Below are 19,241 nucleotides of genomic sequence, written 5' to 3' on the forward strand. Positions count from 1 at the left end.
TGCGGTTGTTCGAAAAGCGGCTCGTCTCTGTGTCTCCTGTCTCTTTCCTTCTCTCTCTTCTTTCTTTCTCTGTCTCTATTTCACTGTCTCTCGCTCTCTTGCATTCGTGTGGATCTCTCTTGCTGTACGGTAGCCAGCTACTAATTTCGACTTCATCAAGCGAGATAAGACTGGAATTTTTGCCACTGCCAGGAAAACCGGCCGAAAGTAGAGAAAGAGAGAATCTTCTCTCTTCTTCTTCTACTTTCGTAAAGTGAGAGAGAGAGAGAGAGAGAGAGAGAGAAAAGTAGAAAAAAGAAAGAGAAAACGAGTGAAAAAGAAAAGGAGAGGAAATAAGTGCGAGAAGCAAAAGAGCTACGAATTCATTGACATCCCGCTGTTTTAATAAGCTTTGGCTTTTATATACCGGAAAGCAATCACTGTTTAGTATCCATGTACCTTAACAAAGTATCGCCTCGTAATATCAGGAAAAAAGTGGCTCGCGCGACAGTATTTGACACTTCTCACGGAAACACAATCTATACGAGTCGCTCCTCCTTTTCTTTTTTTTTCTCAAAACATTTTCATATATATATACAGTATATAATAAAATCGACTTTCGTGACAGAAATCCGTTTCTGTCATGGACCGGTTGCTCCACTCGGTGTAAATTTATTCGCCAGTTAGTCGGGCCATTTGATTGGCCGATTGAGATAAAAGGCATCTCTCCTTTTCACTTGCGCTACTACAGCGGAATTGCTTATCAGATAATTGCAAACCGTAAGGTGGATTCGACCGGCCCTGAACTGATTTTAATTCGACTTAATCAGTTTTCCATATAATCGGGCGTGCGTGTGTAGAGGGGAAAAAAAAATTTTTTTTTATTATTTAAGCAAAAAAAAATGCGTTATGAATCGTAAATTGATTTCAATTTTTGATAATTCATTGGACGATATCAAAAGTGCGTGTGTTCCATAAGTGCGCGAGAGACTTTCGCTTCAATGGTCTCGCAAGTTTATTATCTTGAAATTACGGAGAATAACTTTTGGTCCAATAAACATCAAGGTTTGTATATATATAAATGTATCCAACAAGGCTATAAAAAATAATTTAGGACCCGCTTCTCTTTCACCTCTGATTAAACTTTATCTTCTTGACAAATCACGAGACAGGAAGATTCTCAGTTTATTGCGAAAATAAACCTTATAACGTTGAGGAAGATCTTCTTCACTCGGTGCCTCTCACTCTCTCTCTCTCTCTCTCTCTCTCTCTCTTCCTCTCGAGGGCCTAATTTAATTTAACTGGACTAATTACAGTATCATGTGAGTTCATCGCCATTAGCGTGTATGCTATTTTAGAATATTATTACAGGAGAGGAAGTAAGTGCCTTGAGGAATTAAAACAAAATTATTTTCCCCAGAAAAATACAGTTTTCATGGCGTGATTTTCTTCTAAGATATAAAGATATAATTTTTCCTGCTGTATGCTTTTTTTTTTTTTTTTTTGCTTTAAAAAATATTGTTTGACAAATCGAAAATATGCAGATATTTTTTCATGATATATAATAAAATAATACTACAAATTAGAAAATTTAAAAAAAATTATGATTAACAAATAAAAAATATACCCATTTTGTTTGTTATATTATTTTTCTATAACAAATTTCGTCTGACTAATGTAAATTATTATGTAAATTATTCTCCTTTTTATTTATAAAAAAGACTAGAAAATTGTTAATTGTTAAAAAATTTTTATTAAGAAGTAGAAAATATATCCATTTTATGCATAATTTTTATTTCTCAATAACAATATTGTTTACAAACTCATTTTTTTCTTTTGGAAAGAAAAACATTAGATATTCCCGTTTCTTAATATTTTTGTAGAAAATTCTCAATTTTTATAAGGAAATAATGTGCATCAATTCTATTTCTTAATTTCAATTGTTTTAATAAAATTCAAAGTTTTTTAAAAATAAAAGAAACAAATGTTTATAAATTATATTTGTCAATTAGAAAATTTAATTGAAAATGAAACTGAAAATTTTTGAATTTTTAAAAAATAAAGGAAAAAATTTTATTGAAAAAAAGTTAAATTTATTTACGAATATTTTTAATTGTAAAATTATTCGAAAACAATCATTCCTTTTGTAAATATTTAAAATATTTAAATATTATTTTTCCATAGGAATTAAGATTTATAAAAAAATTTTAAATTCAAACCATTTTGAAATTAAACAATACTTATAAAAAATTGTTATAAAACATGAAGAAATCGATCACTCCGAGTCTTCGACTCGGAGCAATCGATATCTTTATGTTTTATATAATAATTAAAAATGACCGACTGATAAAATCATTATTTTATATTATAAGAATATTGTTACTGTAACTTCTTAAAAATTATTTTCATATTCTATTATTATCTAAAATTTTAACTAAAATTCATTTTCAAATCAAATTTTATTAGAAAATTCTGCGAGAATTCAATTATTTAACCTTCGGAGAACACACCTCTTTTTCAGATCATTTTTCAATGCTCAACCAATTTTGAATTACTGTTCATCTGATCAACCTAAGGATTTTTAAAAAATATAGTTTAAACTCTATAAAATAAGTCTGTATACTTTAAAATCCTTATAAAAAATGTTAAACAATAGATAAAAAGCTTTTCGTAAAAAACCGAGGGTTAAATACAAAATTAAATTATTTATTGAATAATTGAATGATTCTTAAAATTTAATTCTTATAAGAAATTTTATTAACAAATTTTTAAATAATTGAATTCTTTTAACGAATTTTAATAAAATTTTTTAAAATAGTTACATTTTTCAAGGAATTCGATTAAAATTGTTTTAAAAATAATTGAAATTCTGCAATGAGTTTTACTATTTCTGAAAATAATTGAATTCCTAAAAAGAATTTTATTATTTATGAAAATAATTGAATCTCTGAAAAGAATTTTCATATTTATAAAAAAATTGAATTATTGCGAAGAATTTTATAAAAAAATTTTAAATAATTAAATTGATTCGACGAATTTTAATAAAATTTTTAAGAATAATTGCCTTTTTCGAAAAATTCAATTAAAAATTGTATTGAATTGAGAAAAATTTTTGAAAATAATTGAATTTATAAAAAGAATTTTATTATTGTTAAAAATAATTGAATCCCTTTAAAAGATTTTATTATTTACGAAAATAATTGAATTATCGCGAAGAATTTTATAAAAAAATTGTAGGTAAATATTTGAATTCCTGTGAAATTTTTATTATTTATGAAAATAATTAAATGTTTGCGTACAATTTTATTAAAATTGTTTTTAAAAAATCGAATTCTTTTGGGTAATTTTATTAAAATAGTAGATATTGAAAATTATTGAAATAAGGAAAATTTTTGGAAATAATTTAAATTTTAACAAGAATTTTATTAAAATTTTTGAAAATATTTCAATTTTGAAGAATTTTTTTATTTATAAGTATAATAATTGGGATTTTGTCGAAATATTTTTGTAAATTGTGAACATAATTGAATTTTGTGATAATAATTTTATTACTTTTGAAAATAATAGAATTTCTACAATCATTTGTAACTTCTTCAAAATTCAATTTTTTTTAGTGTTTTTAACTAAAATTCTTCTATAAATCAATTATTTTTAATAATTAATTAAATATATATTGACAAATTTAACTAATTTTAGAAGAATTTGAATTATTAAAATTTTTCAAAAATCTAAGTTCATTAAAATTTCTAATTAAATTCATTCAACATTGAAATTTTATAAAATTTCAAATTGAAACCGTTTGAAGTTCACTTATTTATGATAATAGTAAACGCAAATCTTTTGAAATTGAATTAATTTTGAAATATTTAAATAAAATTATTCATTAAATAATTTATTTTTTTATAGTTGTTCAAGATTTAAGATATTTCAAAAGAAATTTTTGTCAGAAATTGAAAAAAATTGAAGGTTTTTTATTAGAATTCGTAGTAATTTTATAGTTTGTGAGTCAAACGAAAAAGTTGCGAAATTTATTTATAAAATGACTGTGAACGAATTTTCTTTTGATAAAACAGTAATTTATTTTAAATAAATTATTTTCTGATTCGTAAAATCAACTGAATCTCAGTTTAAAATAATTGATTCAAAAAAAAAATATCGCCTACTAAATTAAAATCAGTGGAATTTTCACAAATTCAAATGTAAGTACTGGATAAAAATAAAATGCTAAAAGTGAAAATAAAACATAAATGTAATAAATAACAGAAGAATAAAATTAATACTCTCAAAAATAACAATATAAAATGTCTAATTATCTCGATCGAAGAATAAAAAATTCTCAACCAAAATCGTGTATCAAATAAAGAAAAATAAAAGTTGTTGTCTCGTTTATTTTTCTTAATAAATAAAATAAGAAAATATATAAAAATTGTAAAAAAAAGGAGGACAGAATAAATAACACTTTGTCTAAAATGTCGTGCACTGGATGACCACATATATATTTGTGAATTTTTAGATTGCAAAATCACGATAAGTATTGAGTTTATAATGGGGGATGCTGAAAAACAGAATGCGCGCATCCATTGTAAGTGCAAAACAACTCTTCCTCCTTTCGCCTTACTTTTTATATTCGGTATTTTCTGTTTATGTAACGCGTTCAGGTACAAGTATAAGTCGTTCAATGTTGCTTAAAGTGCAGAGAGAACAGGTTGCCTCTTGTCGAGGAGGTACAATGCCTGTTTTGTGGATCGAAAGGGATTCAACTCTCGTTGGCCACCAATTACACGCTCGGAATTTAAAGATGCGCGTAGTCTCTTCTTCTCTCTCTCTCTCATAATAAAAATAATAATAATAATAATAATAATAATACATCACAGAAAGAAAGAAAAAAAATTGGAAATTATGATTTACTCGAATTCGTTTTACCAACTTTTTTAATGCCCACCCAATGATTTAAAGCATATCAGCTATCAAGTTTTCTTGATCTTAAAGAATTAATTTTTTTATTTGAATTCATAGTGGGGGGCTAGGGATAAGAATAAAGAAAGCAAGTGAAACAATTAGTGAGAGATGAGTTAGTTTTTAAAGTTGCAATGTACAAGTTTATTGAATGAAAGAAAAGAATATAAAGAAGATGACAAAACAAAAGTGGTTGCGCGCACTCAAGTTTTACTTTCAATTTTCCTTTGCCGATCAGTTTAACGATGCTCGTCGATCTTTGCCACCAGGACCACCTCTGGTCCCAGGAATCAAGGGAAAAGGATGACCATGCCCGCGTAAAGGCATCTGGATTATAAATCCTTATAAATTGACAAAAAAGCGGCGATATCAGATGCCGAGATCTCTCTTTCTCTCTCGCAGTAAACCTTTGGTTGTTGGAGGAGAGAGCTTGGCTAAAACAAAAGTCACCAACCATCCCTTTCCACCCGCGTCTTGAAATCTCTGACACACACACACACACACAAACACATGGATATATATTCTTATTGCTGATATACAAGAAGTCACTAACTCGATTTACCTTTCTTTCGTGGAGGGTTATTCTACTATACCACCCTTTTCCCTTCTCTCCTGCACACACATCTTCGACATTCCTGGCAACTCGTTATTCCATTGGCAAATTCAAGAATGACTTGATATCGAAACTAACCGTCTCTGTTTAACATCGTAATTTATCAGGAAATCCGGCGAGGAATATTTTTTTATTGGATTCATGAATATTGTATAATGATTTGTTTAATGATTTTTATAGAATTCTTTCGATTGTTTGTGTATATACCCAGCTGAAAAAGTTCTGTAGAATTTCACCAGAATCATTCTATAGAATCATTGTATATGAATTCTGATGAATATTCTATAGAATTTCACTAGAACAATTCTATAGAATTTCTACGCACAGTAAATTGTGAGGTATTAAAAAGCGCTGCAGATTAAATTAACACCAAAACAGATTAAATTAATCCATTTTGGTGTTATTTTTTACTAAGAATAAAATATGTGACTTCAAATCAAAACCAAGCCAACGATTTGTCAAAAAAGTCTTAGTCAAAAGTCTTAGGCAAAGTCTAAGTCTTAATCTAATTATTAGTCCTAGTCTTATTCTAAGACTTTGACTTTGTCTTTGACTAAGACTTTGAATAAGACTAAGACTTAGACTTAGACTCTGACTTAGATTCACTTTGTTAATTGTTAATCTTAGACTTAGATTCACTTTGACCATTGTTAATCTTAAACTTAGATTCACTCTGACTTTCTTTGACAAATCGTTGATTTTGTTTTGATTTGAAGTAAAATTTCATTCCTATAGTTAAAAATAACATCAAAATGGATTATTTTAACCCATTCTGGTGTTAATTTAATCCTAGAGGAATTAAACTACTCGAACTAGGTCTATAAATCCCGTAAAGATCATATAGTAAATTTACTTCAAGTCCGTAAAATTCAGTTTTTTTTTAAAAAAAAGGTTCGTAATTTGATTAAAAAAGAACGAACAACAATTTTTAAAAATTCTCATAAAAATTTCAATTATCTTTATAAATAATAAAATTCCTCCGAAATTCAAATTATTTTCAAAAATAGTAAAACTCGATGCAGAATTTCAATTATTTTTAATACAATATATTTTAATCAAATTTCCCGAAAATTGTAATTGTTCTTAAAAATTTTATTAAAAATCGTCGAAAGAATTCAATTATTTAAAAATAATATGACGATAAAATTCTTTATGAGAATTGAATATTAAGAAACATTCAATCGCTCAATAAATTATTATTTATTTTTTTATTTAAATAATTGAATTCTAGTAGAATTTTCTAATAAAAATTGATTTAAAAATTAATTTCATAGTTAAAATTGTAGATAATAATTAAATATTAAAAGTTGTTACAAATGATTACAGAAATTCAATTATTTTTAATAGTAATAAAATTCTTGTCAAAAATTCAATTATTTTCAAAATTATTTAAAAATTTCTCGTACAATTTTCAATTATTTTCTTCTCCAAAATTCAATTATTTTCAAAAATTTTAATAAAATTCTTGGCAACATTTCAATTATTTACAAAAATTGTCCTCAATTCAATGATTTTCATTATCTACTATTTTAATAAAATTCTACGCAAACATTCAATTATTTTCATAAATAATAAAAATTTTACAGAAATTCAAATATTTACAAATTTTTAATTAATTTCTTCGCAATAATTCAATTATTTTCGTAAGTAATAAATTTTTTTTATGAATTCAATTATTTGCATAAATAATTGTTAAAAATTTTAATTAAATTCCTTGAAAGAATTTAATTATTTAAAAATTTATTGATAACATTCTTTATGAGAATTCAATTATTTAATAATTTACTTATTTTTGTATTTAAATAATTGAATTCTCGTAGAACTTTTTGATAAAAATCGATTTAAAAATGAATTTCAGTTAATATTTCAGATAATAATTGAAAAAAAGTATTATAGCATAAATTTTTGGAAAGAATTGAATTTTCAAATTAAAATTTTTAAAAATCTGGATTTTTCGTATTTTTAACTGACAATTCTGTAGAATTAGTTTTTTTCAAAAAGTGTAATCAAATTTTTTTTGAGATTATTTGATGTTTTTATTTTCTAATATATAATATTTAATTGAAAAATTTCCGAATAATCGAATTTTTGTAAATTTGAATTGTAAACAAATAGATTTGAAAATTCTCAAAGAACTTTTTTAAAAATTATTAAAAATAATTAATTTAAAGCAGAATTTTAGTTAAAATTTCTAGAAAATATAATAATTGAATTGAAATGATGAAAATAATTTTGAAGAATAAGTTACAATACCTAACAATATTTTTATAGTATAAAATAATGATTGAGTCACTTTTAATTATTATAAAACATAAAGAAATCAATATTATTCCGAGTCGAAGACTCGGGAGTGATCGATATCTTCATGTTTTATAATTTATAATAATATTCTTATAAGTCATTGATTTTCAAAAGGTTTGAATTTGAAATTTTTGAAAATCCTTATTCCTATGGAGTTCAAAAAATCTATAATTTTCTTTACTTATAGTATAAAAATTTGCCGGAGTTAATGACCAACAGAATTAGGAGTGAAAATGTCCAGAATTAAAAATCGACTCTAATATGGAGAGTTAATTATTATCTTTTTTCACCGTTCGTTGAAAAAGTAGATTTAAGAGTCATCAAAATTCTAAGAAGTTGTTTAATATTAACTCTGTGATTACAAAAAAACTCCTTAGGGATTACTCCAAAAGATATTAATCAACTCCAGTTAAGTATTAGTAAACTCCAATTGCGAGTAATGTGTTTACTCCTTTTAGTTGAACTTCAAAGGAGATTGAACAACTCCAGTCAGGAGTCATAATTTAACTCCCTTTGCTTTAACTCCAAAAGAGGCTAAATTAAACTCCAGTTGGCAGCGGTTTTTTAAATCCATTCGCTTTAATTCTAGTAGACTAATAAACTCCAGTTGCGAGTTGTAATTAAACTATATCCTTGCTTTAACTCCAAAAGAGTACTCTCTTTTGGAGTAAAGTAAGTAAGTAATTAAGTAAGTATAAGTAAACCCTAGTAGGGATTTATCTTTTAACTCCCTTTCGTTCCACTCCAAAAGAGACGAGTAAACTCCAATTGGGAGTTATATTTTAACTCCCGTTGTTTCAACTCCGAAAGAGATTAACAAATTCCAGTTGGGATTTTTAGCTTCTAGTAGCAGAAAGATGTAAAAAATAACAATTTAACCTTTTTTTTTACTTTATCGAAAATAAAAAATCCGACCCGCTTCGAAGAAAAAATGCACCTTGGGTTATTGTATTTTCGTAATAATTGCTACCGATTGTGAACCGCCATGCTGCATTTCCAAGTTTTTACCACCTTGCTCCAGCCCTCTCTAACTCGAGGTTTCCCCCCTCTTTCCCCCCCTTTTCATTCTGATATACTCTATCCTTTTCTTTGTTGATATGCCATGCTCGGACACTCTCCTTGTCTCCCTTCTCTCCCTCTACCGTGCTCTCCTACTCCAACGATTCATTCTTCTTCTCTCTCGCTCTCCCTGCCATCAGGAACATGGCCGTTTCAGTGGCGCAATTAGAGGCAGCCTGCGCGGGCGTGCTGACTACAATATCATTAAGATAGCTCCTCTCCTCTCTTTCTCTCTCTCTCTCTCTCTTTGTGTCGATTTTCTTCTCTTTCAACTATATTTCCCTCTTTTTCTAAAGCATTATCTCCCTGCCTCGAACTATCTCTCTTCATCTGCCCCACGGGCTCACGAGAGACGAAGATACAGCACAAGATAATTACTTAATTGTCATTCCCCATCGGTACTCGGTCCGCCCATTCTGGAATCAGCTTCCCACTTTCGCTCGTTTGCACGATCGTCGTATTAACGCCACTGTATAGGTCCATTTTTCATCCCACACATTTATTTTCATTTTAATCACCCTCTTTTGTTGGCCCTTAATAAAAATTATAAATAATTTCTTTCTCTGGGTTTTACTTTTTTTTATTTTTTGCCTTATTATACACATAAACTTGAGATTCAGATTTTTGTCTTTTATTAAAAATTTTTTAATTAAGGTAATTTTAATAATTATGTGAAAAGTAATTATATTTTTTTAATTATTTATTATTATATGGATTATTATTATTATTATTATTATTATTTGTCATTATAAATTTAATTATTTATTATAATAATTTATTATTATTATAAACTTAATTATTTATTACATCCTTTAGTTCATTTTTTATCACCCTTGCAAGCCTAAAATTAATTTATTAGCTCGATAATAATTTTTAAATTTATGAAATTATCTCTGGAATTTCCTATCGGAATTTCTCTGGGAGGAATTCCAAAGTCAACTTTTTGATATTTTTTAACATAAAGTTGGAATTTTCATGTCGAAAGAACTATTCAGAAATTCTATTGAAAATAAAAAAAAGATTTTTTAATACCCTACGGAAATTCCCTACGGAATTCCGTAAAAAATTTCAGTACGCAATTTCTGCAAATACTCCACATTATATATATTTTTGTAGAGTTTCTTTATCAGTTAAGGATTTTTTTCGTGTAAAATTAATAAAAAAAAAATTTTTTAATTTAAAAAATATAGTTATAGGGAAATAATATTAAATAGTATAAAAAACTGTTATACCAATTACAATTGGAGTTGGTAATAGTTTTTTAAACTTTTTAATATTATTTGCTTATTATTATATTTATTTAATTTTTTTTATTAATTTTACAAGGAACGGAATCCATAGCTAATAAAAAACTGTTACCAACTCTGCTAATTGGAATTGGTATAACAGTTTTTTATACTATTTAATATTATTTCCTTATAACTATATTTTTTTAATTTTTAATTTTTTTTATTAATTTTACACGGAAAAAATTCTTAGCAGATAAAAAAATTCTTTGCGGAATTCCGCATAGAATTTCCATATTTTAATAATTATATGAATTCACTGAAAATTATTTCTTTAATATTCCATAGAAATTCCACTGAAATTCTTTATAGATATTCCATTCATCAGCTTAGGAGATAAAAATTCACTAAAAATTACTAATATATTTTTTAGAAATATTCCTTCGATATTCCTCAGAAATTCCACTGAAATTTTTTAGATATAATTTTTTAAAAATTTCACTAGAGTTTTTTTTAGATATTCTAGTCATCAATTCTGAAATCTAGAAATTCACTGACAAATGACTGGAATATTATTACTTGGAAATTCCACTCAAATTATTTAGATATTCCATTTGTCCGTTATGAAATGTAGAAATTTACTGAAATATTTATCGATTATTTTTTAAAAATTCCTTTGGTATTCCATAAAAATTCCACTGGAATTCTTAAGATATTCCACTTGTCATTTTTGAAATCTAGAAATTCAATGAAAAAATAAATTATTTCAGTTTTTGATTATGAAAATTCCCCGAATATTTCTTAGAATTCCCTTTCATATTCCATAGTAATTCCAATGGAATTTTTTTAGAAATCCCATTAGCCAGTTTTGGATTATATAAATTCACCAAAAATTCCCAGCATATTTCTTAGAAATTCCTTTGACATTCCATAAAAATTCCACTAAAATTCTTTACATATTCCATTTTTCACTGAATATTTTTTAGAAATCCCTTTAATATTCCATAAAAATTCTACAAGAATTCTTTATATATATTCCATGGAAATTACTCAAAAATTCTTAAGACTTTCCAGTTCTCAGTTCTGGAATTTTCACTCGAAAATTCCAATCCATGTTTCTGTAGAAATTATTACAGAAATTTTTAACAATTTTTTCATAGAGAAATTCAACGAAAAAATTCTCAAATATTTCTCTAAAATTCCTTTGATATTTTGCTCTCCAAAAATTTCTCCAGTTCTTCAAAATTTTTTAATTTCATTCTTAAAATTCTAATTTAAAAAATGTGTAAAAATTCAACCAAAAATATCTTGATATTCCATATATACAAATTACATGCAAATTTCTTTTCCATAATTCTGAGATATTTAATAGAAATTCCATTTAAAAATTCCTACACTATCACATAAAAATATTTAACTTGAAAAAGAATTTTGTGAAAATACTTCGCTAAATTCTAAAATCTTGTAATTCTCCTAAAATTTCTATACGAAAAAAAAATTATAAAAAGAAATATTATTTCCACACTTTCAGAGAATAATTATTTCACAATAATATAGGTATATTAATTTAATGAGTCGTTTTTAATCGTCAAGTAATTACGTTTTCTTCCCATTAGTTAACAAATGATTATTAATTATTGTTATTAATAAGAATATAATTATCACTTGGGTAAGCATTTATATAAACGAGTCTAAACCGCACATGCTTATTAAAAAATTTAAGAATGTGTCTTGAATCTCATTTCAAAGGTCATTGACTTGTTTACTTCCATATTTTTGATAATTATTATATTCGCCTCATATTTTTTTTTGTTTTGGTCAAAAATTGATAATTGTTGAGTAATTCATTTACGGTTCAATGACCCCAATTAGATGATAACTGGTATATTATTTCATATTTAATTCCTCTTCTTTCATTAATAAGACTAAACTCATCATTCTTATTATCTAAATGATTTAATTTTTTTCTAATTACGAAATGATTATATTTTTTATTACTTTATGTTTAATTATTTCTAATGCTGTTAATTATTTCGTTTATTAGTTCAATAATTGACAATGTTTCAAAATGGTTTAACAATTTTTTAATTCGTTTCATTGGATCACAATCTTAAATTTTTTTAATTTTCTAATGAAAATTTACTTATTTACTTATTTATTTATAAAAATAGATAAATAAAATAATAATATTATTTATTTATCTATTTTGTGTTTACTTATTTATCAGGGTGGCTACATGTCAGTAAAGTCAGTAAAGACAGGGAAATGTCAGTAAAAAAAAAATTTTTGACAGTAAAGTCAGAAAAAAAAATTTCTTGTCAGAGAAATTTAGAAAATTGAGATTTTTTCAACTTATTTTCAAAAATTGTGTCTTTCTCGACGTTCCTTCCAAATATTGCAACAAAATATCATATTTTCAGTATTAAATGTAACTTATTTCGATTTTTATAGTGCGAAAAATAACTATATATGAACAAATTTTTCATATAAATTTTCGAAATATTATAATTAAAAAGATTTTAAATAATTGAAATTTTGTAAAATTGAATTGAAAATAATAAATTTTTTCAAGTATTTTGTTAGAATTTTTGAAAATCAATTTTTGAAGAATTTTAATTCCAAATTTGCAAAATAATTGAATTATCAAAAATTTTAATGAAAAATTTTTAAACGTAAATTTAAATATGAAAATTAATGAAAATTAGCTTCTAATTTTTTTAAATATACTATTTTCAGTACTTTCAATTACACATTTCCAAAAATTCAAATATGTACAAAAAATAATAACATTTTAGAAATATTTTTAACATTTCGGAGAAAAAAAATCATGTTCAAAAAATATTTCATTAAAAGTCATCAAAAAATTAATTAGTTTTTTTTAAATAATAAATAATACCTATTTATATTCTTATTTACTTCCTTATTTTCCAACATTTTGACACTAAAAAAATCCAATTTTGGAAAAATTACAAATAATTTATTGTAGAAATTCAATTATATTCAAGAGTGGTAAAATTCTTCTAATAAAATTTAATTATCTTTCAAATTTAAAAAAAATTCTCGTCAAAATCCCAATTATCTTTATAAATACCAAAATTCTTCCCCAAAGTTCAATTATTTTTATAAATAATAAAATTTTTTCAATTATTTTCAAAAAAAATAATTATAAATTGTAGAAAATAATAATTGATTTGAAATGATGAAAATAAGTTTGAAAAAATTACTGTAATAATATTCTTATAATATAAAATAATAATTTTATATCACACGGTCATGTTTAATTATTATAAACCATTCTTATATGTTATTAAATTTAAAAAGATTTGAATTTGAAATTCTTAATTCCTATATGGAAAAATAATGTTGATTAAATATTTATTAAAAAAAAAGTTATTGATGTTTTCGAATAATTTTACAATTAAAAAAATTCGTAAATAAATGTAACAGAACATTTTTTTGAGTAAATTTTTTATCTATTTTCTAAAAATTTAAAAAGTTTCAATTTCATTTTCAATTAAAATTTGTAATTGACAAATACGAACATGATTATAGTTAATTTACCTACTTATTTATTTCTCTAATTATATATACTGATTTTGATTTCTTTACATATTTATTTATCAACCAGTTTAAAATCATTTGAAAATTGAATTTTCATTTCTAAAATCAATATTTTTTAGATGAATTGAAAATTGGATGTTTTTAGAAATAAAACAAAGTTTTCAAATTAATAAACATGAGAATTATTCCATATTGAAACATTATATTGACATATTACTTGGAAAATATTATTATTGCAAAAAAGTCTATAGATAAAAGTCCTCTCTATAAAATATCACAACTTTCATTTTGAAAGGAAAAAGTGATAGAAAAATGATTTAATGCGCCTACATAAGTTATAAATGTATTCGCATTTATAAAGCTCATTTCGAACAAATAGGCGTCTCTCTTGCCATGAAATGAGTGGTATGTGTCGAAACTAGAAAAAACAATAGAATTCCAATAATTTCAATTGTCGTCAGCCATGCAAGCACGAACATAATTGTCGTCGATGTGAATTTCACAAGAGCAGAGACGCCATGAGCTTTTATAATATTGGTCCCTCTCGGGCAGGTTGAGCTTTTTTTAGGGTGGGGGAATTGCCAAGTAGTAGTGGTAATTGGTGGAAGGGACAAGAGAGAGAGAGAGAGATGGTAAAATAGAAGTGAAAAAGTGAAAGGAGAAGAATAGAACTGAGGGGGTTGAAAATGAGTGGGAAAGAGAGGACACGATGAGGGTTGAAGGAGGTGATGGGGTTGTAATGGTGATTCCCCCACCCCCTCCCGTCACTATTTGGCGCACGCGTAACCACTGCCAGTCAATATTAACCGACTCCTGTTCTCGAGTCACCATCGTATGTACAAACGATTCAACAAAATACTGATAAGTCCTTCTATTATCTGAGAAAACACCTTTCAATTAATTCACGCTGAAATATGTTCATTTATCTTTTTTATTATTATTAGGTATGTGTATATTTTACATGCCCGATTGTTATGTGTCCCAATTGTTTAATATCTACTATAGAAATTGTAGATAAAATAATAAATATTCGATTAAAAGTTTCTAATTTGAAATATTATAAAATTTCAATTTTTAATAAATTTAAATAAAAATTTTAAAGAACTCAGATATTTGAAAAATTTTAATAATTCAAATGCTTTGTGAAATAAGTTAAATTTTTTAATATGTATTTAATTAAAGATTAAAAAAAAATTTGCATTTTGGAGAAGTTACAAATAATTGCAGAAATTCAATTATTTACAAAAGTAATAAAATTCTTCTCCAAAATTCAATTATTTTTAAAAATTTTATTAAAATTCTTGACAAAATTTCAATTATTTTCAAAAATTTTCTTCAATTCAATTATTTTCAATATCTACCATTTTATAATAAAACTTTTCGACAGATTTCAATTATTTAAAAAATTGTTGATAAAATTTAAAGTAAACATTACATTAATTTCAAAAATAATACAATTTTTTTTACCGAAATTCAATTATTTTCATGAATATAATAAAACTCATTATAGAATTTCAATTATTTTGAATACAAAGAATTGCAGAAATTCAATTATTTTCAAAAGTAATAAAATTCTTATCACAAAATTCAATTATGTTCAAAAATTACAAAAAAAAATCTCGTCAAAATCCCAATTATTATCTTTATAAATAGAAACCTTTATAAATTTCTTCTTAATAATTCAATTATTTTCTAAAAATAATAAAACTTATCGCAGAGTTTCAATTATTTCTAATACAATTTTAATCGAATTCCTTAAAAAATGTAACTATTCTTAAGAATTTTATTAAAACTAGTCTAAAAATCCAATTATTAAAAAATTTGTTAATAAAATTCTTTATAAGAATTAAATTTTAAGAAACATTCAATTATTAAATAAATAATTTACTTTATAATTAATATATTTGACTCAAAGTTAACTAGACTTTTTATTTGTTTCAAATAAATTTTATTTAATACAATAAAATTTTATTTGGTTCAAACAAAAGCTTTATTTATGACTAATAAAATTTGTATTTAAAACAAATAAATAACCTAATAGTTGGCTCTAAGACAAATGTACTTTTATTTAACTCAAATTATATTAGGTTTAAATAAAATTTTTCTCTGGGTGTATATTGATTGTTACTAATAGAAAATAAATATTTCAGAACAACAGGACATTATAATTTTTTATCTCTTGCATTACATCACGACAAATGTGCAATGTAAACGAAAAAAGAAAACTAAAATCTATATAGACATCGAAACACTTCCTAAACTAACCAGTGAGGATAAGCGACAGTCCTATCTTTTACACGTTCAGGTAGAATTTTATTATTCATTTGATTATTTAAATTGCGAAAAATTGTTTATTTCAAATTAAGTATTTTTCATTGTCAATGTAAGAAAATAAATATTTCAGAACATTGAGTAAGAAAATGTCATTTACTAACGCAAATTGTTTTTGCTTTTGTCTATAGAAGAAGGATGAGTTGCATTCATCAGTAGAAAAATTGAAGGATTATTTGCAACAGAAAGAATTGCCATTCGAACCGATAGTGGCAATTGTTGGGCCCTTATTGAATATCGAATCATTTCATGTGATAGTGGACGATATTGTGTATACGACAAAATAATTTCTTGAAGCAGTTGATTTAAATTTTAAAGTATTTTACGTCTTCGACCGTGATTATCCCCCCTTGTCGAAGATTTATGGAAGTTTCTTCAAAATGTTCTTTATGAAATACCTCTAATTGGCGAGAAAATGTCAATGCAGCATAAACTCTTAAGTGGAAAAATTGAAATGCTTTGTAAAACGTAATCAAATTTAAGTTTAGCTACTTTTTTCTTCAATTTCAGAGTTACAGACAATATTCAATTTGTTGTAATTTTTTTTGTTCTTCTAATTTGACTCTAATAAGACTTCTCAAAAATGTTTGTTTATTCCACAATTTATGTAATTTTTATATAAAAATTCATGTATTTAATTCATTTAATTATAGTAAATTTGTTTATATTTGGAACAAATCCACTTTAATCAATCGTTTAGAGATAATTAAAACAAAGTGAAAAACAAATAAAATTATTTATAATAAAAGTTTATTGTAACTAATACTCTTTCTAACAATGCAAAAATATATTAGATTTAAGAAATAAATTGTTTAATTTATTTAAAAATAAAAAGTTTCTTAGATAAAAAAAATATGTTTATATCAATTATAAAACCCTTCAAAATTATAAATAATTTTTTTTTTAGAATTCCCAAGTAAAATGAAAACTACAATTATTTTTTATAATTTGTAGAATTAATTCAATAAAGTAAATGCAAAAATTGTTTTAATAGTAGAATTTTTACTAGAAAGAAATTGTCAAACCATTATTTTTTTTATTAATTTAAAATTTAAATTATTTAATTTAATGGATATTTTCAATTTTTGTTCAAAATCGATTGTTACTAATAGAAAATAAATATTTCTGAACAATGGGACATCATATTTTATCTCTTGCAACTATTTTTAAATAGTTGATTGGTTCGAAAATAAGAGAATATTTAACGTTTCTCTTCTATTAATATTCAACATGATGATGAATTGTTGAAATAAAAACCAAAAACTGTGGTTTTAGTGGACTTCAACTAGGAGATCCGCAGTAAACAGTAAAAAAGAAGTTGAAAATTTAAATAGTTTTATTTAAATTCCCAACTATAGGTGCGTGTACTCTTTACAGAATTATAATACAATAAATAATTTATATAAATAAAAAAAATTGTAAGAGTTAAAAGTTTTAACAGTTGAGAGTAAAGAAAAAAAATGTAGGAATTTTGTATCTTCTCCAGCAAAACATCAGTTAAAAAAAAATAAAATAAGTAACAAAATTTTAAAAAACTACCAACAAGAAAAAAATAATTTATATAAATATTTTTAGAAAATATTGCTAACGACATTTTTATAGAAATCTGTAAAGAGTACACGACAGTAAAAATTAAATCTTATTTTAAGACAGGGCAGAGATTAATTGAGTCTTGACAATAAAATTTAGTCTTAATTTAAAATTTAATTTCTGCGAAAATAATTTTAATATAAATAAATATGAAATAAAGTTCAATTTTACGAAGAACGTGAAATTTAGATTTAGTTATAGATATTAATTTAACGCAGGCACTGTCTTAAATTCAGCCGAAGGCTAATGATTTTTGTAGATAAATCACATTTAAATTAAATAAAAATCAGCATTAAAAGTCTATTCTGAAAATCAATAAAGAGTATCTCAAAAATGTTGCAACCTTAAATAAGACTCTTTCTTCCTTAAAATAAGATTTCCTTTTTACAGTAATCACACAAGTACAGTACAATATAACATGATACACAAAATTATCAAAATATCATAAAGGAACATAGTTAACAACATAGTGACAAAAATAAGTATCATGCAAAGTATTCACCTTATTACTGATAAATCCAGTAATTGCAACTCAAATTATGAGTCAAAAGGATCCATTGGAACTGGTAAATTCCAGTAATTGTGACTCAAATTTTGAGCCGAAAATATTTCCGATTTTTCCTACCTATAACTTGTTCTACCTACCCGATTTCTACCTTCCCGATCATTTTTCGTTTATTTAAGCGTCTATTTATTGGAAACCTATTTCTATAATTCACGAACCGCCTGTAAAAAAAGAACTCTCTCAATCACACTTCTAAAAAAATTACCTTCCACCCTATAAATAAAAATTCCTAAATTTTATACTCAAATTTTTGATTAATTAAAATACATTCACTCCACGATCCTCTCTCATACCGCCAAGGTGCAAAAAGCCTACACTAGGGATAAAGGGGCACGTTAGGCTCACCCATACGTCCCGGGACGCATCCGCCACCTTAGCTCAAAAACACTCAAAAAAAGAAAAACAAAATTCCTGAAAGAAAAACACTTAATTGTATCTAATAAATGCCATTTGCCAAGTCTCCAAAGTTCTGAACGTTCAAATTAATGAACGAAATATTTTTTGTCAAAAATATTTTCATAAATTACAGATTAATTTTCATTGATACCAATGAATGAAAGTGATAAACTTTACATTTAGAAACTATATAATTAATTTTCTTTATAGTGACGCAAATTTGTTGTAACAAAAATTTAACTTGAAGAAGAAATTAACAAATTTTGTTCATTTGAACGTTCAGTACTTTTTAATTATTATTTGCGAAAAGTTCAACTTTAAACCAAGAATTGAATACAACATACATTAATCGAATAAAACTTTAAATAATTGATTAAAACGAAAAAATTGAATAAAGATGGAATGTATTAACTAGGAAAAATTTCAATTGCAATGAATTTGAAAATTAATAAAATATCACTGAGATAAAAAATGAAAAATAGAAATCTACTTTTAATAATTTTTAATCATAGGAAAAAGTTACTTGGCATCATAGCAAAAATGGCAAAGCATTGCAAATTAAACAATTGAAAGGTCATAGATAGCAAATAATATAATAAACATTGACAAAAATATTATTTACGTTGTATCAGAAAATACTACGAAATAATAAAAATTGGCAATG

General features: G+C 24.8%; 1 protein-coding gene across 2 annotated transcripts in view; it reads left to right on the top strand.

Moving 5' to 3' along the window:
- LOC122498526 overlaps positions 1-16,704 on the top strand; it is a 35,153-nt gene extending 18,449 nt beyond the window's left edge. Inside the window, exons 1-3 of one of the 2 annotated variants that reach the window (XM_043606301.1) lie at positions 918-1,044; positions 15,846-16,000; positions 16,158-16,704. In XM_043606301.1, the coding sequence (XP_043462236.1) occupies positions 981-1,044; positions 15,846-16,000; positions 16,158-16,313 (375 nt within the window). In that variant the 5' untranslated portion in view covers positions 918-980 and the 3' untranslated portion in view covers positions 16,314-16,704. Of the gene's footprint in view, positions 1-917; positions 1,045-15,845; positions 16,001-16,157 lie in introns of those variants that run through there. The other variant, XR_006301240.1, reaches the window with a different exon arrangement.
- Positions 16,705-19,241: the final 2,537 nt, after the last annotated feature.

Source organism: Leptopilina heterotoma, unplaced genomic scaffold (genome assembly GCF_015476425.1).
Source record: "Leptopilina heterotoma isolate Lh14 unplaced genomic scaffold, ASM1547642v1 Lhet_10, whole genome shotgun sequence".
NCBI classification, from domain to species: Eukaryota; Metazoa; Arthropoda; class Insecta; order Hymenoptera; family Figitidae; genus Leptopilina; species Leptopilina heterotoma.